The sequence below is a fragment of the Leptonotus elevatus genome, chromosome 7, assembly GCF_054856555.1.
Source record: "Leptonotus elevatus isolate MCC_2025b chromosome 7, RoL_Lele_1.0, whole genome shotgun sequence".
Lineage (NCBI taxonomy): Eukaryota > Metazoa > Chordata > Actinopteri > Syngnathiformes > Syngnathidae > Leptonotus > Leptonotus elevatus.
In genome coordinates, this window is record NC_141245.1 from 13,308,578 (window position 1) to 13,333,454 (window position 24,877).

The 24,877-nt window shown below is 39.3% G+C and overlaps 3 protein-coding genes across 3 annotated transcripts; all 3 read right to left on the reverse strand.

Moving 5' to 3' along the window:
- Window positions 1-959: 959 nt before the first annotated feature.
- LOC147171008 (uncharacterized) lies at window positions 960-8,839 on the reverse strand. Its single transcript, XM_086081164.1, has 7 exons — window positions 8,454-8,839; window positions 6,273-6,487; window positions 5,865-6,110; window positions 3,179-3,316; window positions 2,988-3,057; window positions 2,689-2,910; window positions 960-2,581 (listed from the first exon to the last, which is right to left on the reverse strand). The coding sequence occupies exons 1-7, from the start codon at window positions 8,710-8,712 to the stop codon at window positions 2,124-2,126; spliced, it is 1,608 nt and encodes a 535-aa protein (XP_085937290.1). The 5' UTR covers window positions 8,713-8,839; the 3' UTR covers window positions 960-2,123.
- A 2,302-nt stretch (window positions 8,840-11,141) lies between these two features.
- On the reverse strand, window positions 11,142-19,401 carry LOC147171009 (uncharacterized). The gene is made up of 9 exons (XM_086081166.1): window positions 17,916-19,401; window positions 17,621-17,829; window positions 15,924-16,169; window positions 14,342-14,479; window positions 14,167-14,236; window positions 13,954-14,081; window positions 13,751-13,823; window positions 13,230-13,657; window positions 11,142-13,178 (listed from the first exon to the last, which is right to left on the reverse strand). The coding sequence occupies exons 1-9, from the start codon at window positions 18,100-18,102 to the stop codon at window positions 12,321-12,323; spliced, it is 2,337 nt and encodes a 778-aa protein (XP_085937292.1). The 5' UTR covers window positions 18,103-19,401; the 3' UTR covers window positions 11,142-12,320.
- Window positions 19,402-19,556: 155 nt separating this feature from the next.
- Window positions 19,557-24,016, reverse strand: LOC147171010 (uncharacterized). Its single transcript, XM_086081165.1, has 8 exons — window positions 23,668-24,016; window positions 23,384-23,595; window positions 22,073-22,318; window positions 21,689-21,826; window positions 21,490-21,559; window positions 21,294-21,421; window positions 21,089-21,158; window positions 19,557-20,302 (listed from the first exon to the last, which is right to left on the reverse strand). Exons 1-8 carry the CDS (start codon window positions 23,843-23,845, stop codon window positions 19,848-19,850), a joined length of 1,497 nt encoding a protein of 498 aa, XP_085937291.1. The 5' UTR covers window positions 23,846-24,016; the 3' UTR covers window positions 19,557-19,847.
- Window positions 24,017-24,877: the final 861 nt, after the last annotated feature.

The following is a 24,877-nucleotide window of genomic DNA, read 5'->3' on the forward strand; positions in this document are numbered from 1 at the left end:
GCCTCCAGCTCCTTGCTGAACATACATGGACAGAAATAGCAACGACGAATAGTAAGTCCGTTTTTGTTAATTTCTTTGCTTTTTCTTGCCCGTGTAAGTCACTCGAATTTTCTCTTTGCTTTTTCTTGCCCGTGCAAGACACTCGAATACAAATGTTAAAATGGTGGCCTTTCACTTGTAGCCTAAAGCGCTTTTCTACCTGTTGTGGCCCTCATAACGCTTCACACGGATGACGCAGCATCAGCAGCAACTGGGGGTTCAGTATCTTCCTCAAGGTCACAATTAGGGATGGGGATCAAACCCTCAACCGCTGGGTTGGGAGATGATCACTCTACTGAGCCATGCCAGATTTATTTATTTTTTTCAACACATCCTCATAACAACCCTGTTTTGTGGCTCACAATCACCAAGCCAAGCAAATAACTAATCCATCAGCACTAAATTTTAATATTTGTTCTATGAAATTGTATTGATTTATTCCAATTCCAGCAATCTATTCTCTACATTTAAAATTCTTCACTGCTTAATTTAATAGTGGATATTTTGTCATCAACTCTACTGCTAGAGCTATTTTTCCATGAACGGCTCTGATTGGTCAATCACCGGATGGAGTCACACACTAGGCGTGGTTCCTGCCTCACTTCACCCAGTTCTGTGTCTAGGCTGCTATAAGCATTACCAGCCGAACCTTAACCACAACTCTGAGCCTATAGGCTGTTGTTAAAAAATTGTAGTAAATTATTTTTTAATACAACATACCAAGCAGGATTCAAACCCATTTCCCCACATTTTCACACTCACCGGCGCAGAATTCTTACTTAGTTCTCGCACGACTCACGGCAAAATAGCACTAGGTGGTGAATTGCTGGTCATTTTTGTTTTTCCTGAGAAGTGCAATGGAAACTGGAAGCAGCAGCAGTCAGATAAAGCAAGTTCATGCCAAAATGTTATTCATATCATTGTGTGTGTAGTGCAGTTACTTCTGCCAGATCAGCAGCTTTATTTAAGAAAAATAACAGTCCTTTCATTCCTTTACTGTAATTTACTACATACACATATACCAGAATACACACATGCATTTACAAAGGGAGTGATACGACAGTGAAGGGGCTGCGTAAACAGTCAAACCCTAAACAGTTGGAGGTTGGTTCCTTGCTCAAGGCTCCTGGGCAGTGCCAAGCACATCGTGTTTCCATTGATCCATAGCAAGTCTTCTGCTCTTCTGTATTTTTTTTCTCCTTTAATTTTAAACCTACATCTTTAGGTCCTCAACCCGACAAGTCAAGTCCTTGGTTATATATGTCCTACAAAGGAGTTGGCAACAGTTTGCCATGTCTAAACAGGGTATTTTAGCTATCAGTTCCCCATTCACAACCAAGAGTCAAACTTAAAATTGCTCTTGGACAGAGAAAGAAACTTACAGACACAAGAGAGCTGAGGTAGATGAGGTCAATGGTCAAATTAGACTATCACTAATTTTAACCACTTTTTTTTTTTTTACATGCCAAATGAGTCCTATATGTTTTTAATGTAGGACTCAAAATGGCTGAGGTAGCAAAGTAGAAGGGAAGATTGTCAAGATTATACAATCCATGTCAAAATAATTTTTTAAATAAGCTTAAAACATTCAAGGATCATCTTCTTCAACCCAAGCTATACAAACACAGTAACCTAACAGACGAGGACTGAGGTAGCAGGTGTTATCATTAGTACATTTTTCAGCGCCCTACCAAAATTCAACTGATTCATATTTTTAATAGTAATCAACGCTCCATTGGTAGAGACTATACATGAACACCTTCTCAGGTTCATTAAATGATACCTTGAATACTTGACTTTTTTCGTTGTCCGTGTTGAGGCGATAACATCACAGAATGTCCAATAGTGTTTGTCAAGCTAAATCTTAGCTTTTATTAACCCCTCAAGAGAGTGATTGTGTGCAGGTGTATTCGCATCTAATTTGAAATTGGGAGTGTGCATTTATCATGCTTAGGTTCAGTTTTGATTCCAAGTGAGTAAAAAAAAGAATAAATCCTGATCCTTAAGAATGAACTGCTGTTAAAACCAGCTGGTACAAATTGGTAGCAGGGCAAATACTCAACAGAGTTGAGTAAAAATAGAGCTCAGGTTTGTGAGTCAGCACGGTTTGACTCCAAATCTGAGCCTGGAGGTGGCACTAAAGGGGTCACTTGAGACCGGGGTGTATGGGTCACACGCGGGGAGCCACTGTCTACGGATTCTGATTTCCATGCTGGTGATTTTGAAGAACGTGGTCGACTCAAACTGACCCCTTTCCTCTGTCTCAGTAATTGTCTGTATTGATTTAGGGTCAGCCCGGGGTAGGCTGGTTTCCCCTTATGCAAGTTCTCAACCACTGGTGAGAAAATGTATTTACGTTTTTGGAGTTTGCGTTTCACCACTTTCTTTACAGGTGGCGTTGGGAACCAAACCACCGTATTCTCTTCTTTTTTCACTGGCTGCTCCGGGACCACCTCTGATTTCTTCTCTTCTGACACGTCTTCCTCAGTAATTAATTTACTAACCTCAGGTGGCTCAGTGGTGGCCTCGGTAACCTCTGAAACTAACAAACATTCATGCATGGTCTCGTGTTATTGTGATATGGATTGTGCAAATTGTTGATTGTTTCGTAATGATGTTGGTTTACACTGAGAGACATTAGTAGCTCACCTGGAGTATCGGCCAAGTCACTCCTTGGACCTTCAATTGTGTATGATTCCTGAGGTCCACTCTCCTGGTAAACGCGTCTCTCAGTGGAAGCATTTCCGGCAGATTTGCCACAGGTTTGCAGCTTGTCTTCAGAATCCGAAAGTTCTGACTTCTCATGAATGTCAGACTCACTGCGTGGTGAGGAGACTACTACCTCAGTCTGGACCAACTTGTTCAGTTTGCCTGTGAATGAGAAATTAATTTTGAGATATCACTGACAATATCAACTAACTTGAGTTTTTGGCCTCTCTTTTGTGTACCTCTCTTTTTTGGTTGGTTCTGGAGTCTCAAGGCATAAATATTGTGTATCTCCAGCTCTCTTTTTATGTCCTGTTTGAAAAAACAGTGTATTCTTAATCATCAAACAGATATATTTACTTTTTTAACCTTCCATTTCTGTTGTGGTATTCAATGAATTCTGGCTGAATTGGAACAATAAAAATCGATTTACCCGAGTTTCCTTGGATAACTCATAAACTTGTGTTTGTAGACAGAAAGATGTCTTTCTGGCCGTGTTGATTTTTTTGTGTTCTGTTGCTGCCTGGCGATTGATGGAGCCTCGTAGCAATTTGTTACACCTCTCCAAATCCTGTAACATATCAAGAGAATAATTACTAGAAAGTAATCAAACTAAGTAGTGTTAACATGACTCATTTTACACGCAACAAAACCAGATATGGTATAAGTGAAAAACACTAAATAGCAAGGGGTTTAGTGTCTTGCTCATGAAAACAAATCCAGATTTCCAATTTACTGGTTGGCTGGCGCAAACCACCCTTAAATCACCTTCTCTGCTGCCCTATTCCCGTATGCTCTGTTCTCAATAACTTCATTGCTGGTGAAGTTTTCCAGTATCTGGTACAGCGGTGGTTTTGCATTAGAAGTGCTCCAACACACTCCGCAGTTGACAGTATGGTACATTTCAAAATGTATAGTGCTTCTTAACTCATTCACTGCCATTAACGGCTATAGACGTAAAAAAATCCCTTTGAAGTATTTCTGTTAGTTTTAATTTTTTTTCCAATTTTAACAAAAGTATGAAAATCTAGAAAAAAGTTATTGTACATTTAGAACAGATATAAAATTTGTGATTAATCGTGAGTTAACTATTGAAGTAATGTGATTAATTACAATTGAAAAATGTAATCGCCTGACGACCTCATTTCTAATAATCTTTTTTCTTTTTTTAAATGATCTTTCCCCCCCCCCCACCAATTTTTTTTAAATTAAAATTAGGGCGTCAGGCGATTAAAATGTTTAATTGTAATTAATCGCATGACTTCAATAGTTAACTCATGATTAATCACAAATTTTATATCTGGTCTAAATGTACAATTTTTTTTTTCTTACTCTTGTTAACAAAAATGGAAAAAAAATGTTAAACTAATAGAAATAGTTAAAAATGATTTTTGACTTCTATAGCCGTCAATGGCAGTGAATGAGTTAACCTGGGTTTAATCGAACCCCAGGGCTTGGCAAAGGTCCAGGCACACACCCAAGTCATGATTCGTGATGACACGCCCCGCTTGGCTGTCCTTGACTACAGGGAATTTGGTGCGATCAATCGTCGACTTGTGCCTGTTGTGATGGTACGTCGCGTGATTTCTTTATTATTGTAATGTTGAGCAAAAATGGAGCCTGTTGTTTTCATGGTATCTGATGCCCCATCTTAAGAAATCAGTGGTGATTGTTTTAAAAAAATGCTCTAAAAATGTAGAGTTAAAGGTGAAGTCAAGCCCCCAAAAAAATTCTTAATATGTTCTATGCAGCCCCACTAGTCTAAATACGGTAGTCTGGTTAATATTGTGTTTGTGAAATGTGAGTTAAGCAGCAAAATCCAGCAGTTTTTATCAATTTCAGAAGGCGGCCATTTTTCCACTCACAGCTCAGCCTCAGAAAACAGTTGATCTGTGATTGGTCGTTGCCTGAGCACTGAGCAACTGTGATGTCATCTTCAGTCGACAGCAAGTAGCAAAATGTCTGCCATGCTTCAAAACTCATATACCACAAATGTAATATTAACCAGATCGTTTAGACTAGTGAGGTCACATATAACATATTATTGTCAAGAAATGTTTAAGGTTGACTTCCCCTTGTCATCGTCCAAACTGCATGATTTGCAATGTCAAGTTGAGCAATTCTGGCCCAGCACAACTAGCAAAACTAAAGTGACACTTCCTTGAGTTGCATGGAGCTGGACCACACTCCTAACTCAAAACATTCATATCTCAAATCGGTTTTCCCCATTGAAATGAATGGAAATGCAAATAATCCATTCCTGCTTTTGGTGGAAGCCGTGTGGTTGCACTACTCTTTGTGTGCTGTTTAGTTTGACAGTAACCAGGGGCGGACCGGCCATTGTGAATTTCGTGATTTTCCGGAACCTCCATTTTCGGGCCGTTACCCCCCACCCCTGTCTATCTGTGCGTGCCACTGTCCGCCCACAAAAGACGAATAGTAATGGCTGTATGTAGGCCGGCATCCCCCACATGGTGTGAAGTGAGTTGAGTCACCAGACACCAAGCAGCGCTCGTATTTCAAATTAAAGGGATACTGGACTCATTGAGCCATTTTCAGCAGTAATAAAAAAGTTATTGAATTAATTCTGGACAAAATATTAACTTTTTATTGCGGAAAATGGCTCAATGAGTCAAGTCAAAGCAAACAAAAATGGGCCGATCAATGGGTCTTATCTGCCAAAAAATTGTAACTCATGTCACTCATCTCATGTTAGTACTGTACATGTAAATTAGAAGTCAAATTCTCTAAAAGTTGTCTGAATTTAGTTATTGCCAAATCTTCGTTTCCTTTCTCTCCTGGATGAAGCAGCAGAGACCTTTGCCCCTAATTGCCCCTAGAATCCGCATTGTGACCTTGACAGGCATATGGCAGCTTGTTTGGTGACCTTAAAGGGCACATATGGTTGCCTCCTGTGAATTCTGTCTGTCAACAAGCAGTCACTCAAATGGGATCTGACCAAACTATACTTGAACACCTGAAAATGATACAATCCAAGCAATGTGTCTGCACCTGCAAGCTAAAAATGAAAAATAGCTTCATTAAACAATCTGATATTCATCTTCAATTTTGGTGCGGTTAATGGGTCTGGTACTACCTTCACCTGGTTCTTAACATACATTTATTCGCTTGTCCTTCTCCTGCAGCTCTATGGAGACTTCATTTAGCTTGCGTGAGAGTTCATCCTTCGCCGGCAAGGCCTGCTCCTTGATGACCCTGTGCTGGAGGTTTTGGATCCTGTCTTTAACATTGGTCAGCTCCTTCTCGGTAACCTGTAGCTTCCAGGCTAGGTTGTTACGGCAGGTGCGCGTTCCACAAAGCAACTTTTGCAAGTCTCGGACCTCGCCGTCGTTTTGATTTAGTACCTACGAGGAACAGTTTGTTGTGCAACAATGACTTTTTGCTTCTTCTTTTTTTTAAAGACAATATGGTTTTGTGGTTAACAGTTAATTTACAATGAAAATACTCGCAACCAAACTCTTCCAATTATTTTTTCCCCCCAGATGTGACAGATTTCCGTCACCAACCTCAGAAACTCCCTCCTCAGAATCTTGGAATTGCTGCAGTGCCACTGTGTGGCGATGTTGAACTTTCTTCAACAGCTTGGTCTCTGTCTTGACCTCGACCAGTTGCAGCTTCAGGTCATAGTTCTGGTTTTTCAGCTCGTTTATGCTGTTTGAGTACGATGAATGGATCCTGGCCTTTGTGCCACTATTGATTGGAGGCAACTTCAGCTTTATTTCTGAAAAGCATTCAAGTTGTTGATTTGGATTGGGCCTCTTGCAATGCAGTATATAAAAACCTTTTTATTTGTTATTATATTTTTTAAATATTGCTCTTCATACATTACATTAATTGTTATCAAATCAAGAATGTATTATGTATTTTTAATTTTTTTTTAATGCTCTTTCCACAAATGTTAACGGGTACTTAGATGAGGGCTTCTAGTGCAATGTTTGTTTCCCCCGCCTTAGCCATTCTTGGGGTATTTTTACAATCTTGTTGTAGGACCCTTTCAAATTCAAAACTCCTTGTGTCAAACAGCCCCCGAACATACTTTAACTGAGCCTCCTCCAGGTTTCCACAGGTTTGTATGGTTATGTTTGTATGGTTTGGTTTTGCATCTATAGACAAACTAAGCTAACTTGCCTTTTTTTTTTTTTTTTTCGCTAACTGATGTGAGATATTCTCTCATGAGCAAAACAATACCAGAACAGAACGCTGTACCTACTGTGGAACATGGAGTGGGCTGTTTTGTTTTGAGGCTGCTTTGCTACACCCTGCACAGGGTGCCTTGAACTTGTGGACGGTATAATGACATCTGAAACTATCAAGCCATCCTGGAGAAAAATGACCCAAAACACTGAGACACATAAAAATGGCTAAGAAAAAAAAAACACTGGACTTCGAAAGTGTCTTTGTATGAGCACTGATGTAAATCTTATTGAACATCTGTCAGAGGAGCGTTAACATTAGTCAAGACAAGGTACTGTTCAAACCTGAGACAGCTAGAGCAGTTAATCCACAAGGAGTGGGCCAAAATACTAGTCGATAGGTGCACCAGGCTCATTGAGATACAGATGCAGTGATTGCCTCAAAAGGTTGTGCAACACCATTTAAGGGTACCTCATTTCACAAGTAAATTTTGATTATCTACTTAAATCAGTTTGTAAGATATTTCAGTGACCATTGTGGCTTTCTCTTTATTCAAGGGTACCCACAAATTGAGACGCCTGTTGCATGGTCACTATTTATTTACATTATAATAAAAATTGTTCAAATAAATCAAAATTTTCAGTTTCAGTTTAAAATGGTTCTACAGAGTGTTTCTTTTTTATTATGCTGACTATGTGGCTAGAACACAAGGCAGTTTCTCTTCTTGTCCCCTAACCTTATTGTGTGGAAACACAATAATTGCCTCATCACACCTGCATTAGATTATTATAATTTGCATTGCTAGTTTTGAATGGAAGTCAAGGAAAATTATGTGGAAGGCAAGATGTGGATCGTGGACCTTGAGTTTGACATGTTTTAAGTTATATTACATTATAACAGCATGCGCGTATGTTTTACATTATTACAACAAATGTCCACAATTTGGGTAATTCCAGAATATGGTGATATTTTCTGTAACTGGTCATGTTTCTATTGGTTATGTATAATAGAGACAGTCTTAGGACTTGTTGGTATTATGCATCAGTTATAGTATAGGATTAGCCATTAGCCAAACTATGTATTGTGGAGTCAATACAACCTAATATCTTCATATTGTGTGAGTGTTTTCAGTATTGTGTCACTCAAGCAAACATAACAGTGGTTACAAATGTCATCAGAAAAAAAGACATACCAAACTTTATTTTTATTATTATATAGCTAAATTAGCTTTTGACCAGTTGCCAATGGCTTTAACATGTGAAGCAAATACCTCACACAAACAATGATTTGCTACTCTGATACTTGAAAATTTAATTGAAATAAAGTGTAGCCTAATATTAATTTCAAAGGTTTCACTTAGATTTTTTTTGATGAATGTGTGTAACACAGAAAAAAATTGTGATGTGAAAAATAAATGTCTAACGTTCATGGTTGAGATGGACGATTCACATTAAATTGGGTGTTACCTAAAAATGTTGGTGCCTAAATGATCCATCAATTTTGGAATGACCCGTTTATCACACTATAGGCAACAACGTGTAAAATGAACATACCTTCGGTTTTTTTATATGGATTATATTTCTTGTCCGGACTGCCTTTGTGCGTCTGTGTTTTGGTTTGGAAGACGACGGTGCGTGGCTGTGTGTTGAGTTTGGGCAGAGAAACCGTTTGCGTGTTGCTTTTGCCTCCTACAGCGTCTACCCGTGTCTTGATTGAAAAGGCCCTCTGACTCATCCTCAACGCCTTGTTGCAGACCTCCTCACACCGGGAAAGGGCACGTCGAAGCCGAGAAAAGCGGCCCGAACACGGCATCGCATCTAGCGGAGCACTCGTCAAGGCTGTCACAGGCCGAATGCGACTTGGGTGCCGCTTTCATTGTCGCCAATGATGACGCCACGATCCTCATATCAGAGCACAGAGACAGATGACACCGACAGACATACAGCTGGACGACAGGCGTGACGTCACGGTAGGTGGAAAGAGCTAATGCCGTCCAAAAGTTTGTGAGCGGGTGTGCAGTTCAAATGCAGGCGGGTGGGTGGAAGCATAACAATACGGCTTTAAAGACGAAGTAAACCCAAAAGTATTCTCTACAATATGTTCGATACACTTTCACGAGATGTTGCTTTCGTGGACTATGACTTAAGCAGCAAAATCTACCCCGTTTTTACCATCTCTGGTGACAGTCATTTTGGCACTTGCTGTCAACTGAAAATGACATCACAGTTGCTCAGAGCTCAGGTAACGACCGATAACAGCTTATCATGTTTACTGAGTTTGGTCATGTGACGTTCGTAAATTGTGGGGTAAATGGTTGTTACCTGAGCAATTTGTGTCACTTTCAGTCGACAGCAAGTGGCAAAATGAAAATGGCCTTCCAGAGACCGGACTTATATATGAATGGACTGTCCCAAACATGTGGACGGGACCGGACCCTAGCGCCTTAAGCCAGAGGGTAGCCATCTTACATTGCCACTTTTACTGACAACTTATTTTTGGGGGGCTGAAAACACTGCAATACGTGTTTTACACTCCTGAAAGCCTTGCAAATAAGAGCGGACTGTTTGCATCAACCATTCCGAGTATGTTATCTCAATATCAGCAACAACAAAAAGTTGATTTGGTGTGGGGAATTTCACTATAAAGTAGATTTTTCAGGTAGGCTATCTATTTTAATTGAGCATTATTTATTTTTCCAATGACTTTTTATTCCCTGCTTCTGAACTCATATCCATGGAGGACCAAAACTGCCAAAATTATAAATAAATAAATGACTAAAATAAATAAATAAATAAAAACAGATAAGGATGAATGCAAATCTAAATTGTTTAATTCCAAATTTGCAAAATAGAGGGCAGTGTATTATGCACTCAGCCCTTTTCCTGATTCATGTGCAACAAATGGGTGAATTTCCATTTCCAAAATGGCCACGCCCATGAAACCAGGCTTCCGCTCCCACAAAAACATCCAAGTTCGTGAGTTTCACAGACTCACATAGTGCTGAGCTTGGATAGAAATCCATGTTGGTATAAGCACATTCATCATCATCATGAAATATTGTTAGATTTGATGGGATGTTTAAAATTACTAATAAAAAAAACAAATCAGTAAAACAGAGGAAGTCATTGTTGCCATAAAAACACACCAAGATATACACCCTCAGATTTCATTGCAGCTATAAATTTAAAAGGCTGTCCTGCAAAATTACAAAAATTGAGTTAGCCAGTTATCAGTGACTCAATTATCATTAGCTATATGATTAGCATGGGAACATATTGTTTTAATAGATATTTGATATAAAAGGTTAGCTCCTACAGAAGAACATCATCCATCCACTGTACCACTTTTTCTCACTAGGGTTGTGAGTATGCTGCAGCCTAGTTCAGGGTATACACTGGGTATAAACTATATACTATACAGTATATGGGTATATGCGGGTATACGGTATATACCCACTTCTTTTTCAGTCAGCATTGCGTATACCCACTTCTAAATCCCCCCCAATACACACCATTCAGTTATATACTATGTGAGCCAGATGACACATTTTTTACTCAAGGATGGTCTGTGTCATTTCTTCTAATAAAAATGATCAGTCATATGCCTACTAGTTATTGCAGCAGTGTTACACTACAAGAGCAGATTGTGGTTTTTATAATTTATTTTACATTTTGAGTGATAAAGCATCAAGTAAGATACTTATCACAACATTGGCGTTCCAAATTTGTATAATCATAAATAAATGCTTAGCATAGGTTTGGCATACTGTAGGCCATTGTAACATGTAGTTTAAAGATTGGCACTGTACTTAAAAGGGGGAAAAAAGTAATCACAATAACAATTAGTAAAATTTATTGCACATAAAAGTTAAATACAAATTGTACCATAATACGTGTAAAAAATATATAAAGATGAAAATATATTGAATTTAAGTACAACTGAGCAGTCATTCGTTTGCACACCATGACAGGAAGCCTGTATTTCACAGTCACTGAGTAACAATGACAAACCAACAAAATATGAAAAGCTCTGCTTTATTATGTTTAAAAAAAAAACTGCAACAGCAATGTGAAAAAATAATTTGTGCAATCAAAAATACAATCATATATAACCTAAAATGTACAAAAACGGGGGGGGGGGGGGGGGGATAAATAAATCAAGCAAATAATTGTCACTTACCAGACAAAAGGTGAAAATATGGTTTTAAAAATCTACTTTAGAGCTATGTAAAAATGTGCAAAACTGCCTAAATAGAAATATTTTAGTTTCTCTGTTCCTCAGCACTCTAGGCTGATGTCTTTAAAAATATGTTGTCTTTAAAAAATAAATTAAAATGAAAAAATCTGAATACAGACTGTTGTCTTCAATTGCTCTTGGAGTTGCTTAGTTCACGTATGTCTTAGGACAACTTAGACAACTTACATCTTAGAAAGTACATGGTCAGTTAGCGCCGTACAGCGAATTTGCTGTTCGCCAATATGTATTCTCTATGCCTGTGGGTTACGTATCTTTTTGTATGTGTTGCGACTCAAGTGGAAAAACAGTAAGAACAGACAGCTATCATTTTAATCTAGTAGCTTTTAACTTTAAATTGCCACAGCTGGGCTGGAACATATCCGCCACAACAAACAGGAGGTCACTTAATTATTGTTTTTCATTTGAATGCTTTATGTTTATGGCCTAGAAGTTTTTTTTTGTTTTTTTACTTTACTTTTTACTCCTCTGGAACCTGAAGGTAGTAGTAATTCAATTCGCAATACAAAGTGATTTGCTTCCTTGGTCCATGTCATACCTCTCCACAGTTTCATTGAAATTAATTAGGTAGTTTTTGCATTATCCTGCTCTCAAACAAACCAGGAAGTTAAAAGGGAAGTCAACCCAAAAATATTCTTTGCAATGTTTTATGCGCCTTCACTAATCTAAACATGGCATCCTGATTACTATTGCGTTTGTGGAATATGAATTAAGCAGCAAAATCCACCTGTTTTAAATCCATCTCAGGGGGCGGCCATTTTGCCACTTGCTGTCGAGTAAATATGGCATCACAGTTGCTCATGGCTCAGGTAACGACCAATCAAGGCACATCTGTTTTCTGAGTTTGGTCAGGTGACGTTTGCAAGCTGAGCCGTGATTGGTCGTTACCTGAATCCTGAGCAACTGATGTCATTTTTGGTTGACAGCAAGTGGCAAAATGGCTGAATTTTGCTGCATAATTCATATTCCACAAACACAATTTTCATCAGAATGCTGTGTTTTGACTCGTGGGGGCGTATACAACACTACTGTAAAGAAAAAATGTGGGGGTTGTTGACTTCCCTTTAATGAAGTAATAATATACATATATACAATAAAATGGCTTGTGCCCTAAAGTGTCTTTACACATCCCAGATAAGCAACGGAGTTCAATTGTTACTATTGCTCTAAGTCCATGTAGCGGAATCATTATGTGTTACATCCAAATCCGAGCAGTCACTGGCGGCATCTGGTTGGCTTGCCTGTTCGTCACTCAGATAGAAGTCGTTTATCATTTCAGCAGAACGTCTCCGATTGCGACAGTAGTGCGTTTCCTCTTTGGCAGGCAGGCTTGTGCCTTTGTGATACCTCACGTGCACGCCGCTGTGGGCTGGCTTGCCCAAATGTAGGTTCTTAGTAATTGGGGTGAAGTTGTATTTACGTCGAGCTTTGGGCCGTGAGCATCGTTTTGATTCACGTTGAGAGACCTTTGGCTCGTTAAGAATGCTCGACAAAGAGCATTTTTTGAATGTCCTAATGTCTTTCTGATCTCCTTTCTCCTTTCTCTTTTGTTGTTTTACCTCAACAATCACCACCGCCTCATCCTCTTCCTCATCCACCTCCTCCACCTTCTCTTCTACCTCTTCGTCATCCCTCTCCTCTACCTCCAAACTCTCCTCTACCTCGTCCCTCTCTTCTACCGCTTCTGTCTCCTCAACCTCTCTGTCCTCCTCTACTTCTATGTTCTCCTCTACTTCTATGTTCTCCTCCTCTTCTTCCACCTCATTCTCCTCCTCCCCCAGTTCCTCTACCACCTGCTTTTCATCCTTCTTCCGGTACATCCTCACTGAATCCTCCTCCTCACACACTTCCTCCTCCTCCTCGTACTTCTTCTCCACATGCTCCTTCTCCTCTTCTTCCTCCTCCTCACTTTTCTTCTTCTCATCCCCCTTTTTGTAGTTCTTCTCATCCTCCTTCTTGTAGTTCTTCTCATCCCCCTTCTTGTAGTTCTTCTCATCCCCCTTCTTGTAGTTCTTCTCATCCCCCTTCTTGTAGTTCTTCTCATCCCCCTTCTTGTAGTTCTTCTCAGCATCCACCTCCTCCCACACCTTCTCCTCCTTGTTGTTGTTATCCCCCTCTCCTTCCTCATAGTCCCGCTCCTCCTCTTGTTCCTCTATCATCTCCTCAAATGTTTCTTCTAACCTCGTATCCACTGACTTGTCTTGTTTTCCTTCAGTTTCATCCTCCTCCTCCTCCGCCTCCTGATTTTGGCCCTGGTCCATTCCCTCATCCTCATAATCTTCCTCATCATGTTCCTCCTTTCCCTCATTCCTTCCACTGTTGTTCTCTTCTGACCTCTGGCCCCCGCCTCCATCATTATTCTTCCCCTGATCCTCGTCCTCATCATTTTCATCCTTACGCTTTTGGTTGTACTCATCCTCTTCCTCCTCACCCTCCTCTGACTCCTGTGTTTCCTCTGATGAGTCCAGTCTTTCCTCTTGGCGATAATCGGTATCCTCAAAGGCTGAAATAAAAAATAAAAAATGTTTGTGAATGCACAGATTTTTGTGACATTTTCAAAATTCATCATAATTAAAATGACATCTGTTAGGCTCACCTGCACCTTTCTCAGAATGCCTCCGGTTCTTTCTCCTTTGTTCACTTGTACGAGACTTGCGTGGCACATAATCCTGGAAAACACAAACAGCACTTTCATTTTTACTTTCTTGATATGACTTGACAATTATGGTTATTAATACATGCATACACATAAAATACGAATGAGCCAAAAATCAAGCACTAGTTATTTAAATGGCCTACTGGGCTGCCAGGGCTCTGCCACGTCCGAAACTTCTCATCAGTGTCCGAATTGTCCGACTTGAGTCGACTGCCCGCCTCACTGGTGGATGAGACAATTTCCTCCGTCTGGATCATCTTGCTTTGTTTGGCTGCCAATCACAAATTTGTATCAAACAACACTGGCAACTAATAAGGTAACAAAAATGACGAAACCGAATCTTTATTGAACATTACCTCTTGATCCATGTTTTCGTGATCGGATAATATTAATATTATTAGTCTCTTCTTCGTTTGGTCTGTCCATCTTGAATAAAGAATTAAAGGAGAAAAATACAAATAAATATTGTATGACAACCCAATGTTGTTATCAGTAGTTAAACTATACATTGCCACTCTTCTTTCAACTTACTTGAGTTTTCTTGGATAATTCAGAAACTGCGCATTGTAGACCAAGCGACATCTCATTGGTCTTGGACATTTTTTTGTTTTCTGTTGCTACGTGGCGATTGAGTGAGCCTTGAAGCAACACATTACTCTTCTCCAAGAACTATCATGCATAACGGAAAAAAAGAAAACAAATAAAGAAAAACTAAATCATACAACCATCTCTTAGATTGTTGTAATTTATACTGACCAGAAATTCTAAAGGTTACATCTGCTACCACTCGGCACAAACAAAGAATGGTGGCTAGATGTACTATCATCAGGAATTTATGGGATTCTCATCATTGCAGTTACACACATTAAGACAATGATAGATGAAGACTAGGCATCTACAGTGAGTCAAAGAAGTATTTAGTCCGCCATCGAGTGTGGAAGTTCTCACACTTAAAATGATGACAGACGTCTGTAATTTTCATCACAATTCAACTGTGAGACAGAATGTGGTGGGGGAAAAATCCTGGAAATCACATTGTAGAGTTTTTAATATAACTAACCTGTTAGCATTTTGATTTTATCTGACCACATGAAATTCTCCCGATCCTCTTCTAGATCATCCATACGCTGTCTGGCAAACTTCAGACAGGCCTGGACATTTACTGGAGACACGTCGGGCTCTGCGGGATTTGATTCCCTGTTGGCGTAGTGTGATACACTAATGGTAACCTTTGTTACTTTGGTCCCAATTCTCTGCAGGTCACCAGATCCCCTTGTGTGGTTTTGGGATTTTTACTCACCATTCTCATGATCATTTTTCACCCCATGGGATGAGACCTTGTGTGAAGCCCCAAATCATCCCTTGCGTGTTTATTTACCACCATAATTTACAAATATTCTTTAAAAATCCTATAATGTGATTTCTATTATTTTTTCCCCACGTCTCATAGTTGAAGTGAACCATGATGACAATTAGACCTCCATCATCATTTTAAGTATCAGAACTTGCAATATCGGTGACTAAATGCTTTTTTGCCCCGCTGGACGGTGCCAGCCTGCTGAAGAGGAACAAAAAAATAAATAAAAACATGTCCAGGATCAAGTTGAAGGACATTTTGGTACACTCTGCGGTGGAGTTGTTTGAACAATGCTCCACTCAATGGCCACAACATTAGGTACACCTGCATAATCTACCGGTAATGAAATACAGGAAGGCAAATCAAGGTACGTATACAAATGATAATGAAATAAATTGAAATAACAATTCTCAGCTGTTAGTGATGTAAGTATACCTGTTTGAGACTACGCCAAACATTAAAGTAAGATATTTCCTCAGTAAGCACATTGTAAATAAAAGTAAAGAAACCCCCCCCCCCCCCCCCAACAGAAAATTGGCATTTTCCGAGTAGTTGCCTAAATAACAGTAATCTCAAAAAGGTCAATTATAAGTTAGGAAAGCAAATCAAATGAAAGCAAGACAGTATTATAATTGTAAAGGCACACCGCTCTTGTAGATCTTATTAGATAGTGCAGGTGTACCTAATGTTGTGGCAGGTAGCGTATGTTGGTCATTTCTCCCCAACCTCCCGAGCCATGTTGCTCTTTAAACATACCTGTATCCTCCTGTCTTTCTCTTCCAGCAGCATGGTAAACTCACTGAGCCTGCGGGTGAGTTCCTCCTTCTCCAGAAGGTTAGGGTTCTGGTTGACCCTCCACTGGAGGTGAGTGATCCGGTCTTTGTTGTCCAGCAACTCCCTCTCTGTGCACTGCAGCTTCCTTGCCAGCTTATCACGGCTGGAGCGTGTCTCAGTGAGCAACTTTCGCAGAGCTTTCACTTCATTTCTGTGCTGTTCTTGTATCTAGAAAATCAAAGGAGACGTCTGGGAATATTGACAATCAATGCACACACACCTGCATACCTGAAGCAATGCTGACTTTTGGGAAAAAGGAGACTCATACCATGGGGCGGTCGCCAGTCAATCACAGGCACATACCAAGTGAGAGAACCATTCTCAAATCGCCATAAGTAAGAACTAAATCCATGTGGCCTGCACGGAAGCCTGGCAAGTGAACCACTATCAGTGGCCATTTTATTTTTACAATAATACTGGCTTTGTACTTCTCTATATGCACTAACACTAAGCACATTGGAGTACAAATACTTTGCTATTGTACCAAAGTAGACATTTTTCAAGTATCTGTAACTAACTTGAGTATTCATTTTTCTGAGAACTTTATACTCAAAGCGCTTTAACATTGGCTCCTCATTTTACCTACTGATGGCGCAGCATCAAGAGCAAGTGCGGGTTCAGTATCTTGTTGCTCCAGGGCAATTCAACATGGCCACAAAGGTTTGAAGATCGAATCCACAACCTTGGGGTTGGAGCCGGCCACTCTACCATTGGAGCCATGCAGCCCTTGTAGGATCATACCTCTTTGCAAAAAAAACTGAAATGGGGCATTTTTGACGGCAAGATTCAGAGACGCAAGATATTACCCATCCATAAGAGCTATTTATTTTAATGTTGGCTCTGGTAAAAAAAAATTTTTTTAAAAAGCCTGATTAAAAATTACGAGTGACTAGTTTTCAAAAAATCGTCATCGTAAAAAACAAAACAAAACACTGTTAAGGCTTATTTTAGATTTTGCTTTTATGGTGCTATAGCCGCATTAGAAAAGAAAGCTGTGTAGCCCTACTTAAGCCCCTCCAGCATTTTTTTTTCATATTCTAAAATATGTTGAAAAGTTTTATCCTGGGCCCCCCATGTATCATTTTTTTAAAATGTACTTAACAGTTATGGGTTGTTGTTGTTTTTTTAACTTAAAGTTGCAATATGGAACTTTTTTCCCCAAAAATAACTTTACAATAAGCTTTTTATTTGACCATTTATGACTGAAATGCCTTCTAATTAGTAGATTAACACCTTAGCTGTTCACAATGGGTACTCCTGCAAGCCTCTGGCCAATAGTTTTCAGACTGGATTCGGGTTAGAATTTCCCACGCCCTGTCTGCGAATGTGACGTAAAGTGCGTGGTGGGTATGTGAAAAACGGTATGTGCAGTTTCATTTTTCGTCAGCAGGTAGCAGGAGCGATTTGAAATTGAATATTCTACGTTCAGTAGCTTTGAGTAAAATGAGTTGAATTCTTACACCAAATTTTATCATGGTATTTTTCCACACACATATATAGTTTACTTCTACTTAAATACAGAGTGTGGGTACTTTTGCCCCCTGTTGGTGCATGATGTTTTGTGCCGGGCGCAGTTCCCAGCATCCTGTGTGTGTAAATATGTAGAAAACGCCACCCACCTGAGCAATGCTCCCATCTAAATCTTGGTACTGCTGTAGCGCCACAGTGTGGCGATGCAGAACATTCTTCAACATTTTGTTCTCAGACTTGGAATCTTTCAGCTGCTGTTGTAGCACATAATTCTGGTTCTTTAACTCCTTGATGTTGTTTGCAGACAGCTCCCTCAATTTTGCGGTGTCCCTGATTGGTGGCAACTTCAGCTTCGAGGCTAAACGGATCACATGAGTCACACGATAAAGTTAGTGATGTGAACAGATTTATAGCTAAAGTGCGCCGTGTTTGTTGTTTGAATACCTTCACTTCGCCTGTAAGGATTCAGTTTGTCCTCTTGGGCTTTATATGCATATGACTTAGTTTGCAAAGAGCGTTGGCCGGGGAGGAGTCTGGGCAGAGCGCATGCTTGAGCTGGGTCTTTAATGCACTTTGCTGCATCCCCCTCAGCCCCTGATCGCAATGAAAAGTTCCGCTGGTTCACACTCATCGCTCCCTTGCAGCAGCGTTTTCCTCCCTTCTAGAGACGCATTGCAACAATTCAACGTAGACGCAGGAGCGGGCCAGACGCCAATAAAAAAAATCCACGGCTAACGTTACATGGCTGTGAAGCTCCAAATCCGATTTCGGTGTTGCTTTTAATGACGTCATCGGTTGTAACCTCATATCAGAGCACAGATACAGACGACGCCTATTCTTATTACAGGTGGACGACGCGGGTGACATCATACAGGTAGTATGATGTCAACAGTTGGCGGGTTGCCCTATCTCCTGAATTAAGTCATGTAAAAATTACGCAAAGTTTTTGTGTCAGGATGAACCAATTAAGTAGTCTGCTATTCAAAAAGTAGTGAAACAACGAACTCTTGATATGCATTCAAATGTTTAGGTCAAATTTCACCTGCAAAAGGTTACAAGTGCATTTTAGATTCAAATCAATTCGTTGAAACTATCCCTATTTTTGTGAGTAGTGCTTTTCTCTGAATTTTAGCTCCTCAACATTAAATAGTCTGATTTATGTAGACCTCGACGAAAGCAGACTGATTATCTTTATATTGAACCAAACTTATTTAGTGGAAGCTTAAGAATTGTGAAATAAATCTGAAAATTTTAGTGTATAAAGTTAAGCATTGTCAAATAAAACAGAACATTAAGTAAGGTACAGCAACTCACTCATTCACTGCCAGCCATTTTAGAATTTTTTAAATACCCACGTGATATTATGTTCAATAATTATTTATAAACCAAATCTGCCAAATGACAGAATAGACTATTTTCTGCCTTATCAAATTATTGTATAATTGACAGTAAAAAAAAAAAAAAAGAAGTAGGTTGCACAAAATGCAGCCATTACTTCCATGGACTCTCAAACTGTTTTTGTAAAAAATGTAGCAATGATGTCATCTACTGGTGGTTGTAAAGTTGTTTCTAAGTTTGACATTTACAGTGGAGCAAAATCGGATTCTACCCGTGCACCTGGCCCCGCTGAAAAAAAATTTTTTGTTGACAAGTACACTTGTCAAACACCGTGAATAAGTAGGTTTTTTGCTTATCACACATTATCACTCTCTGCCATCACTGATATAATTTCATGGTAGTCACAAAAAGCCAAAGAAAAAGCTAAACACACTTGGGGCTCTATCCGTGCCCAACATCTGGCACACAAGTGTGGCGTAAATATTTGCAAGAGAGGGCAGCAGGGCTTAGACTAGTAATGTCGCACCACGTGCGCCAAAACTTAGACCTGGTTCATGTGCGCCGGGGTCATATAAAAGATAATGCCCTTGGTCTGCCAGGACGCCCAGCATGGCGCAGAGCCATCTGCCAAATTCCCAAACTCGCAAAACAAAAACTTGTCAACAAATATAGAGCCTTTGGAGTTAATAATATTGGATGCAAACTTAGCTAAAAGTCTAAAGATGTTAACTGACATCTTGCAAGATATAACAAATTTTAAGTTTTATTTTACTTTTGAGGCATACAAAAACATTTTGGGAAAATGAGGATTTGGGTGGTGTCCCACTGAACTAACAATATTATGTTTAGTTGTCATTCCATCATGAAACATGACATCAGTCTGCTCTTACAAGTGTCACAATTATTTAGATTTTAACAAATCCAAACACACACAAATATGCACAGTAAATTAGGGTGACAACTAGCGCTAAAATTAAGAGCGCTAATTGTGACTTTCCTTACTGAAGAGTTGACAACATTGGTCAAAAAATACAAATGTCATCTCCATGATCGTGTGCCACCGAGAGAGGTAAAAAGACCCAGATCAGATTGGAGCGTTTGGTAGTCATATGGTGGATCATCATCATCATCATCATCATCATCATCATCATCTTCCTCTTCTGCACTGACGACTGATTTCCTTGGTGATTGTTTATGAGTCTGACTCTCAAGTGACTTCATTTCCAAACGGCTGTAGGCTGGTTTCCCCAAGTGCAGATTTGTAGTCACTGGCGAGTACAAATACTTACGGCGAACTGGGGTGCATGTGCGTCCTATTTGTTGAGGTGACGTTTTGACGATAGTTTGAGCCAATCTACAAGAGTCTGGATATTTTTGTGAGGGTATCGATTCCTCATATAGCTCCTCTTCCACAGACTGCTGTGACGCATCTGTTGCCTCGTTTCTTTCGCTACAGTCTCCTGCCATTTGGTGATCACTGATTTCCTCAAAGTCTGAAACAGTTTTTTTTTTTTTAAAGGAAGGGTTATTTTTGCAAACATTTGAGGGCAAAGGGAAACAAAAGTCAAATATTTTGTGCATCAACAATTGTATATTGCATATACCGGGTATCCTAAAACTACATAAAGTACCTAAGGTATCCTCAAGTAATGGCCTTAGCCTTAGCCATGTCTCAAGTCACCGGGGCCCTCGGGTCAACAAGCAGGCAGTGCCACTTAAGTAGCTATAATTAAATGATTTATTACATTTATAGTCCTGATTTGGATCGGTTCACCACACAAGGATTTTCTTAGTGTTACCAGCGCCAAGTGTCACACAGGAAGATGAGAGCCAAGATTTTAATCCAGGGAATTTGAATTAAATAGTACAAGATTTAATCATTGTAAATGGGTTTGTTTCAGACAGAAATCCCTACACAAGCATTTGTACATATGAAGGCCTTATCAAACAGCAACCTGATATTTTGTTAAGCCAAGTAAATCATTGCCCCAGCCATTAAGTCTATGAGAAGTTCTATACTGTGCTGATTTGGTATCATTTTTGTATTCTGACCAACAAGTAAAACCCAGCCTCTTTTTTTTTTTTTATTCCTCAGTGAATTTTTAAGAATTTCAATGATGACTTGACTCATCTAAAAAATAAATTGTTGCAAAAGTGCAACATTAACATATTAGTTTGTGTGTGCAAATTGACAAATGTCTTTGGAAATCAATAGCTTACATTTATTAGAGTATTTTTATGTTGAGCACAGTTTAATATTGGTAGCATTGGTGGCTTACCTGTTAAATTATTTGCATGTTCTTTATTCTTCTTAAGGTATTTAACTGCTGCTCCCCCTGGTACATTATCCTGGAAAATAGACAACAAACAATCAGCATTCTATTCCTTAAGATTTTCTCTGCACAAATGACTGGAAAATAACAATTGTATAATTGTGGGTTAAAAGGTGCATTCCAGAAATGAACACGTTTTTGAATCACATACTGCGCTGGTTGGTGTCAGCCATTTTTGCAGCTCATCATCAGACTCAAAAGAGTCTGGCTTGATCGAACTCTCATCCGCACTCACTGGAGAGTCTATTTCTTCAGTCTGGACCATCTTGTTACATGTTTCTGTAAATCAAAAATAACATTAACACCTAATAACACCAGCAAAGTGGAGATGTATGAAGATACTGTACCTTTTTTGTTTGCCAAATGTTCAAATCGCACAGCAGGTAGATTGTACTGTTTTAGATCTTTCTTTTGTTCCTGTTTGAATAAAATAACACCAATTGTGTATTATATTCAATAGCTTGGAATCAGTTTTCTCAGAGTAACTGAGATAAAATTACACATAACCTAATAAAGGTTTTGCGGTGACAACTTGTTTTAACTAACTTGAATTTCTTTGGTTAACTCATAAACTCGTGCTTGCAGACAGTAGAACACGTCGTTGGTCTTGGACATCTTTCTTTCCTCTGCTGCTATGTGGCGATGGAGTGTGCTTTGAAGCAAATTGTTATTCCTCTCTAATTCCTATAACAAAATATTCAACGCAAAGTGGATAAATGAATACAACGATTCTTTAGACACTGCTCAACATTATGAGCACACCTTTTCTGTCCTGTCCAATAAAATGATCTGATTCTGGGTGACTGACAACATTCACATTTTACTAATTTCAGATCAAGTGATTTACAATTATACCCATCACACGCATCCTATAGTGCTGATATGCAGTCTGGTACTCTACCTCCTGAACCCTGCTGCTCTTAAACATACCCATATCAGATTGTTTTTCTCCTTCAGCTCTACAGTAGCTTCATCCAACCTGCGGCCGAGCTCTTCCTTTTCCAGCATGTTGGGATTATGGAAGATCTGCGATTCGAGCTGCAGGATCTTCTCTTTTGAGTCCAACAACTCCTTCTCCGAGTCGTGCAGCTTCTTTGCCAGCGAGCCACAGCTAGAGCGCGTCTTGCCGAGCAACTTGCGTATGGTCTTGACCTCATTCATGTGCTGATTTTGTATCTAGGAAGGAGATGTATTGAGATATTCTGATGAAACTTGCATTTTTGTCTGGAATCGTACAAGGTGTCAGACCTAAGATAAGTTCTCTCATATTGTTTCAGTCGGAATGGAATGTGTCACTATATAAAAAATAATAATAACCCGTCAGCCATATCAGAAAAAACCTTATTACCGCATATCAATCTTTTATTATTTCATTCGTTAGCCTAATAGTATACAGCAAAAGGTGGGAGATTCGAGTCGTAGCTGACTTTTTGACTTGCGATTTAACTTGGCAAAAACTTATGACAAACTCAACTTGACTTTGAGTTCAACTCCATGATTTAACAAGTCATTCTGCTTACATTTGGAAAATCTCTACTTTTTTTTTTAAATATATATATATATATATATAGAGATGATGCTCCAAAAATGAATACTTTTGAATCGGCTATGGCCAGACAGGATATAACTCCATTTAGTTTTTGGCTGTGGGCAGGGATGTGTATTTTACAAAGATCGGGTGTGTATGTATGTCAGACTGATAACTAGAGTCTATTGCTGTAGGTCTGCCATCATTTGAGATACTACCAGGTTTGTACTGTCCTACAACTTTATAAAAGTTACTCTTTTAGCAGCTGTTATGTAGTGGTCATATTTGGACATCACGTGGTATGACCTGAAAAAATATACAAATTTTGTCCAACAAATACATGTGTTCATTATAATTTTACTTGTGTGGCTAGCTAGCTTGTTTTTGTTTAGATAGGCAATTGTTGTGGTGTGAAATTGTTACCATTACGTCTTAATTTATAGCTAATAGTAAAGAATAATAAATATTTCTTCCATCCATCTATCCATTTTCTGAACCGCTTACGCCTCAACAAGGGTCGCGAGGGAGGGTCGCGAGGGTGCTGGAGCCTATCAGCTGTTTTTTTGTGTTTTTATAATTAGCTGTGCTCGGTCTTGTATCATCCCTTTCTGTCAATGACCCATTTAAAGCAGTCATGCTTATTTCACACTTCACATGAAGAATGCTAAATAGTGAGAGTTCGAGAGGGTTGGGTTGATACAGTGATAACCAACCTGAGATAAATTGCCTTCTAATCGATGGTAGTCCTGCACCGCCACAGAGTGGCGATGTAGGACACTCTTCATCACTTTGGACTGCGTCTTGAACACTATCAACTGCAGCTGCAGGTCACCGTTTTGTCTCTTGAGATCTTGAATGTTGAGGTTTGTTGACAGCTCGTAGGCGTTTGGGTTCTCGTTGATCGGAGGCAACTTCAGCCTGAAATCTAAAATGAATGCTGCGTTATGGATAGCATTGACAATGGAAGCTGAAATTCCAAAACGCCGTGTCACATTACCTCCATTCCTTCTATATGGAAGTAGCTTGTCTTCTAAGGTTATGTGTGCATGGCACTTGGTCGGCCCTGTGAAGACTCCAGGCTGAAAGCGCGATGTAGGTGCCTTTCCACTGCACATCGCAGCATTACCTTTCTCCCGAGTCTTCTTCAATGCCAAGTCCGGCAAGTTCCAACTCATTACCTCCTTGCGGTACAAAAGACAACGACTACCTACTTTACATACCACCAAAGCAGCACTTGAAGCTTGAACGCTTACAACCCCCCGAAACCGACTCGAGCCTTTATGTTGTCATGAAGTCAAAACAAAGAGTGAGGCGAAATGTCACTAATGGCCGTAAATGGGTGTGATATCACGTGACCACGTTGCTGACGAAACAAGACGCCAAATTTGTTGTGATTTTAAAACGGACACCTAGATCAGGTCATGAGGCGCGCGGCAGGTAGAACTGTTTAAAAAACAGAATTGTCATTTTATAATTGGATTTATAACTAGATATTTGTTTGTTTTTTGGATAAATTGTGTGAAATTATATGGAATTACATAGTATTGATGTGAAATTATATTGAATGTAATGGGTGTTTTTAATGTGTCTTTGGGACTGAATGAGGATTTTTTTTTGTGGGGAGCGGACCTTTTGGCATGTTGAAAATCATTCCCGGCGAATTGCATGAGCTGAACATAAATCTGCTTGGTTGACTGTGTCATTTTGTGGTGAAACATGTTTTGTTTTTCTTACAATAAATTTTGGTATGTTCGAAATCATTCCTCAAATTAACTGAATGAGCTGATCATTTTGAATTTAAAATGTTGAATATGTTATTAGGAATTTATAGATTTTTTTGTGGGAATTGTAGTTGTGAACATTTTTAACGTTTTGGATGGATGGACAGAATAGGAATGATAGCAATGAATCTGTTTTGTTGAATTAGGAATGAATAGGGGCTTTTTTAGGAATTAGGGAAATTTTTGGTAAATGGGAATTTTTGTCATATTGAAAGTTATTCCAAGATTAATTGAATAAGATGGACATTTAGAATTTGGGAAGGGATCAATGCAAATCTGTTTTATTGAATGTGCCATTGGGATTTTTTTTTTGTGGGATTTTTACAATGAGAAAGTACTTGATATGTAGAAAAGCCTTCCTAAGGCAAAATGAATAAACTTTTAAATCTCAAATGGCAACAATGTGACTCTTTTGTTGAATGCATC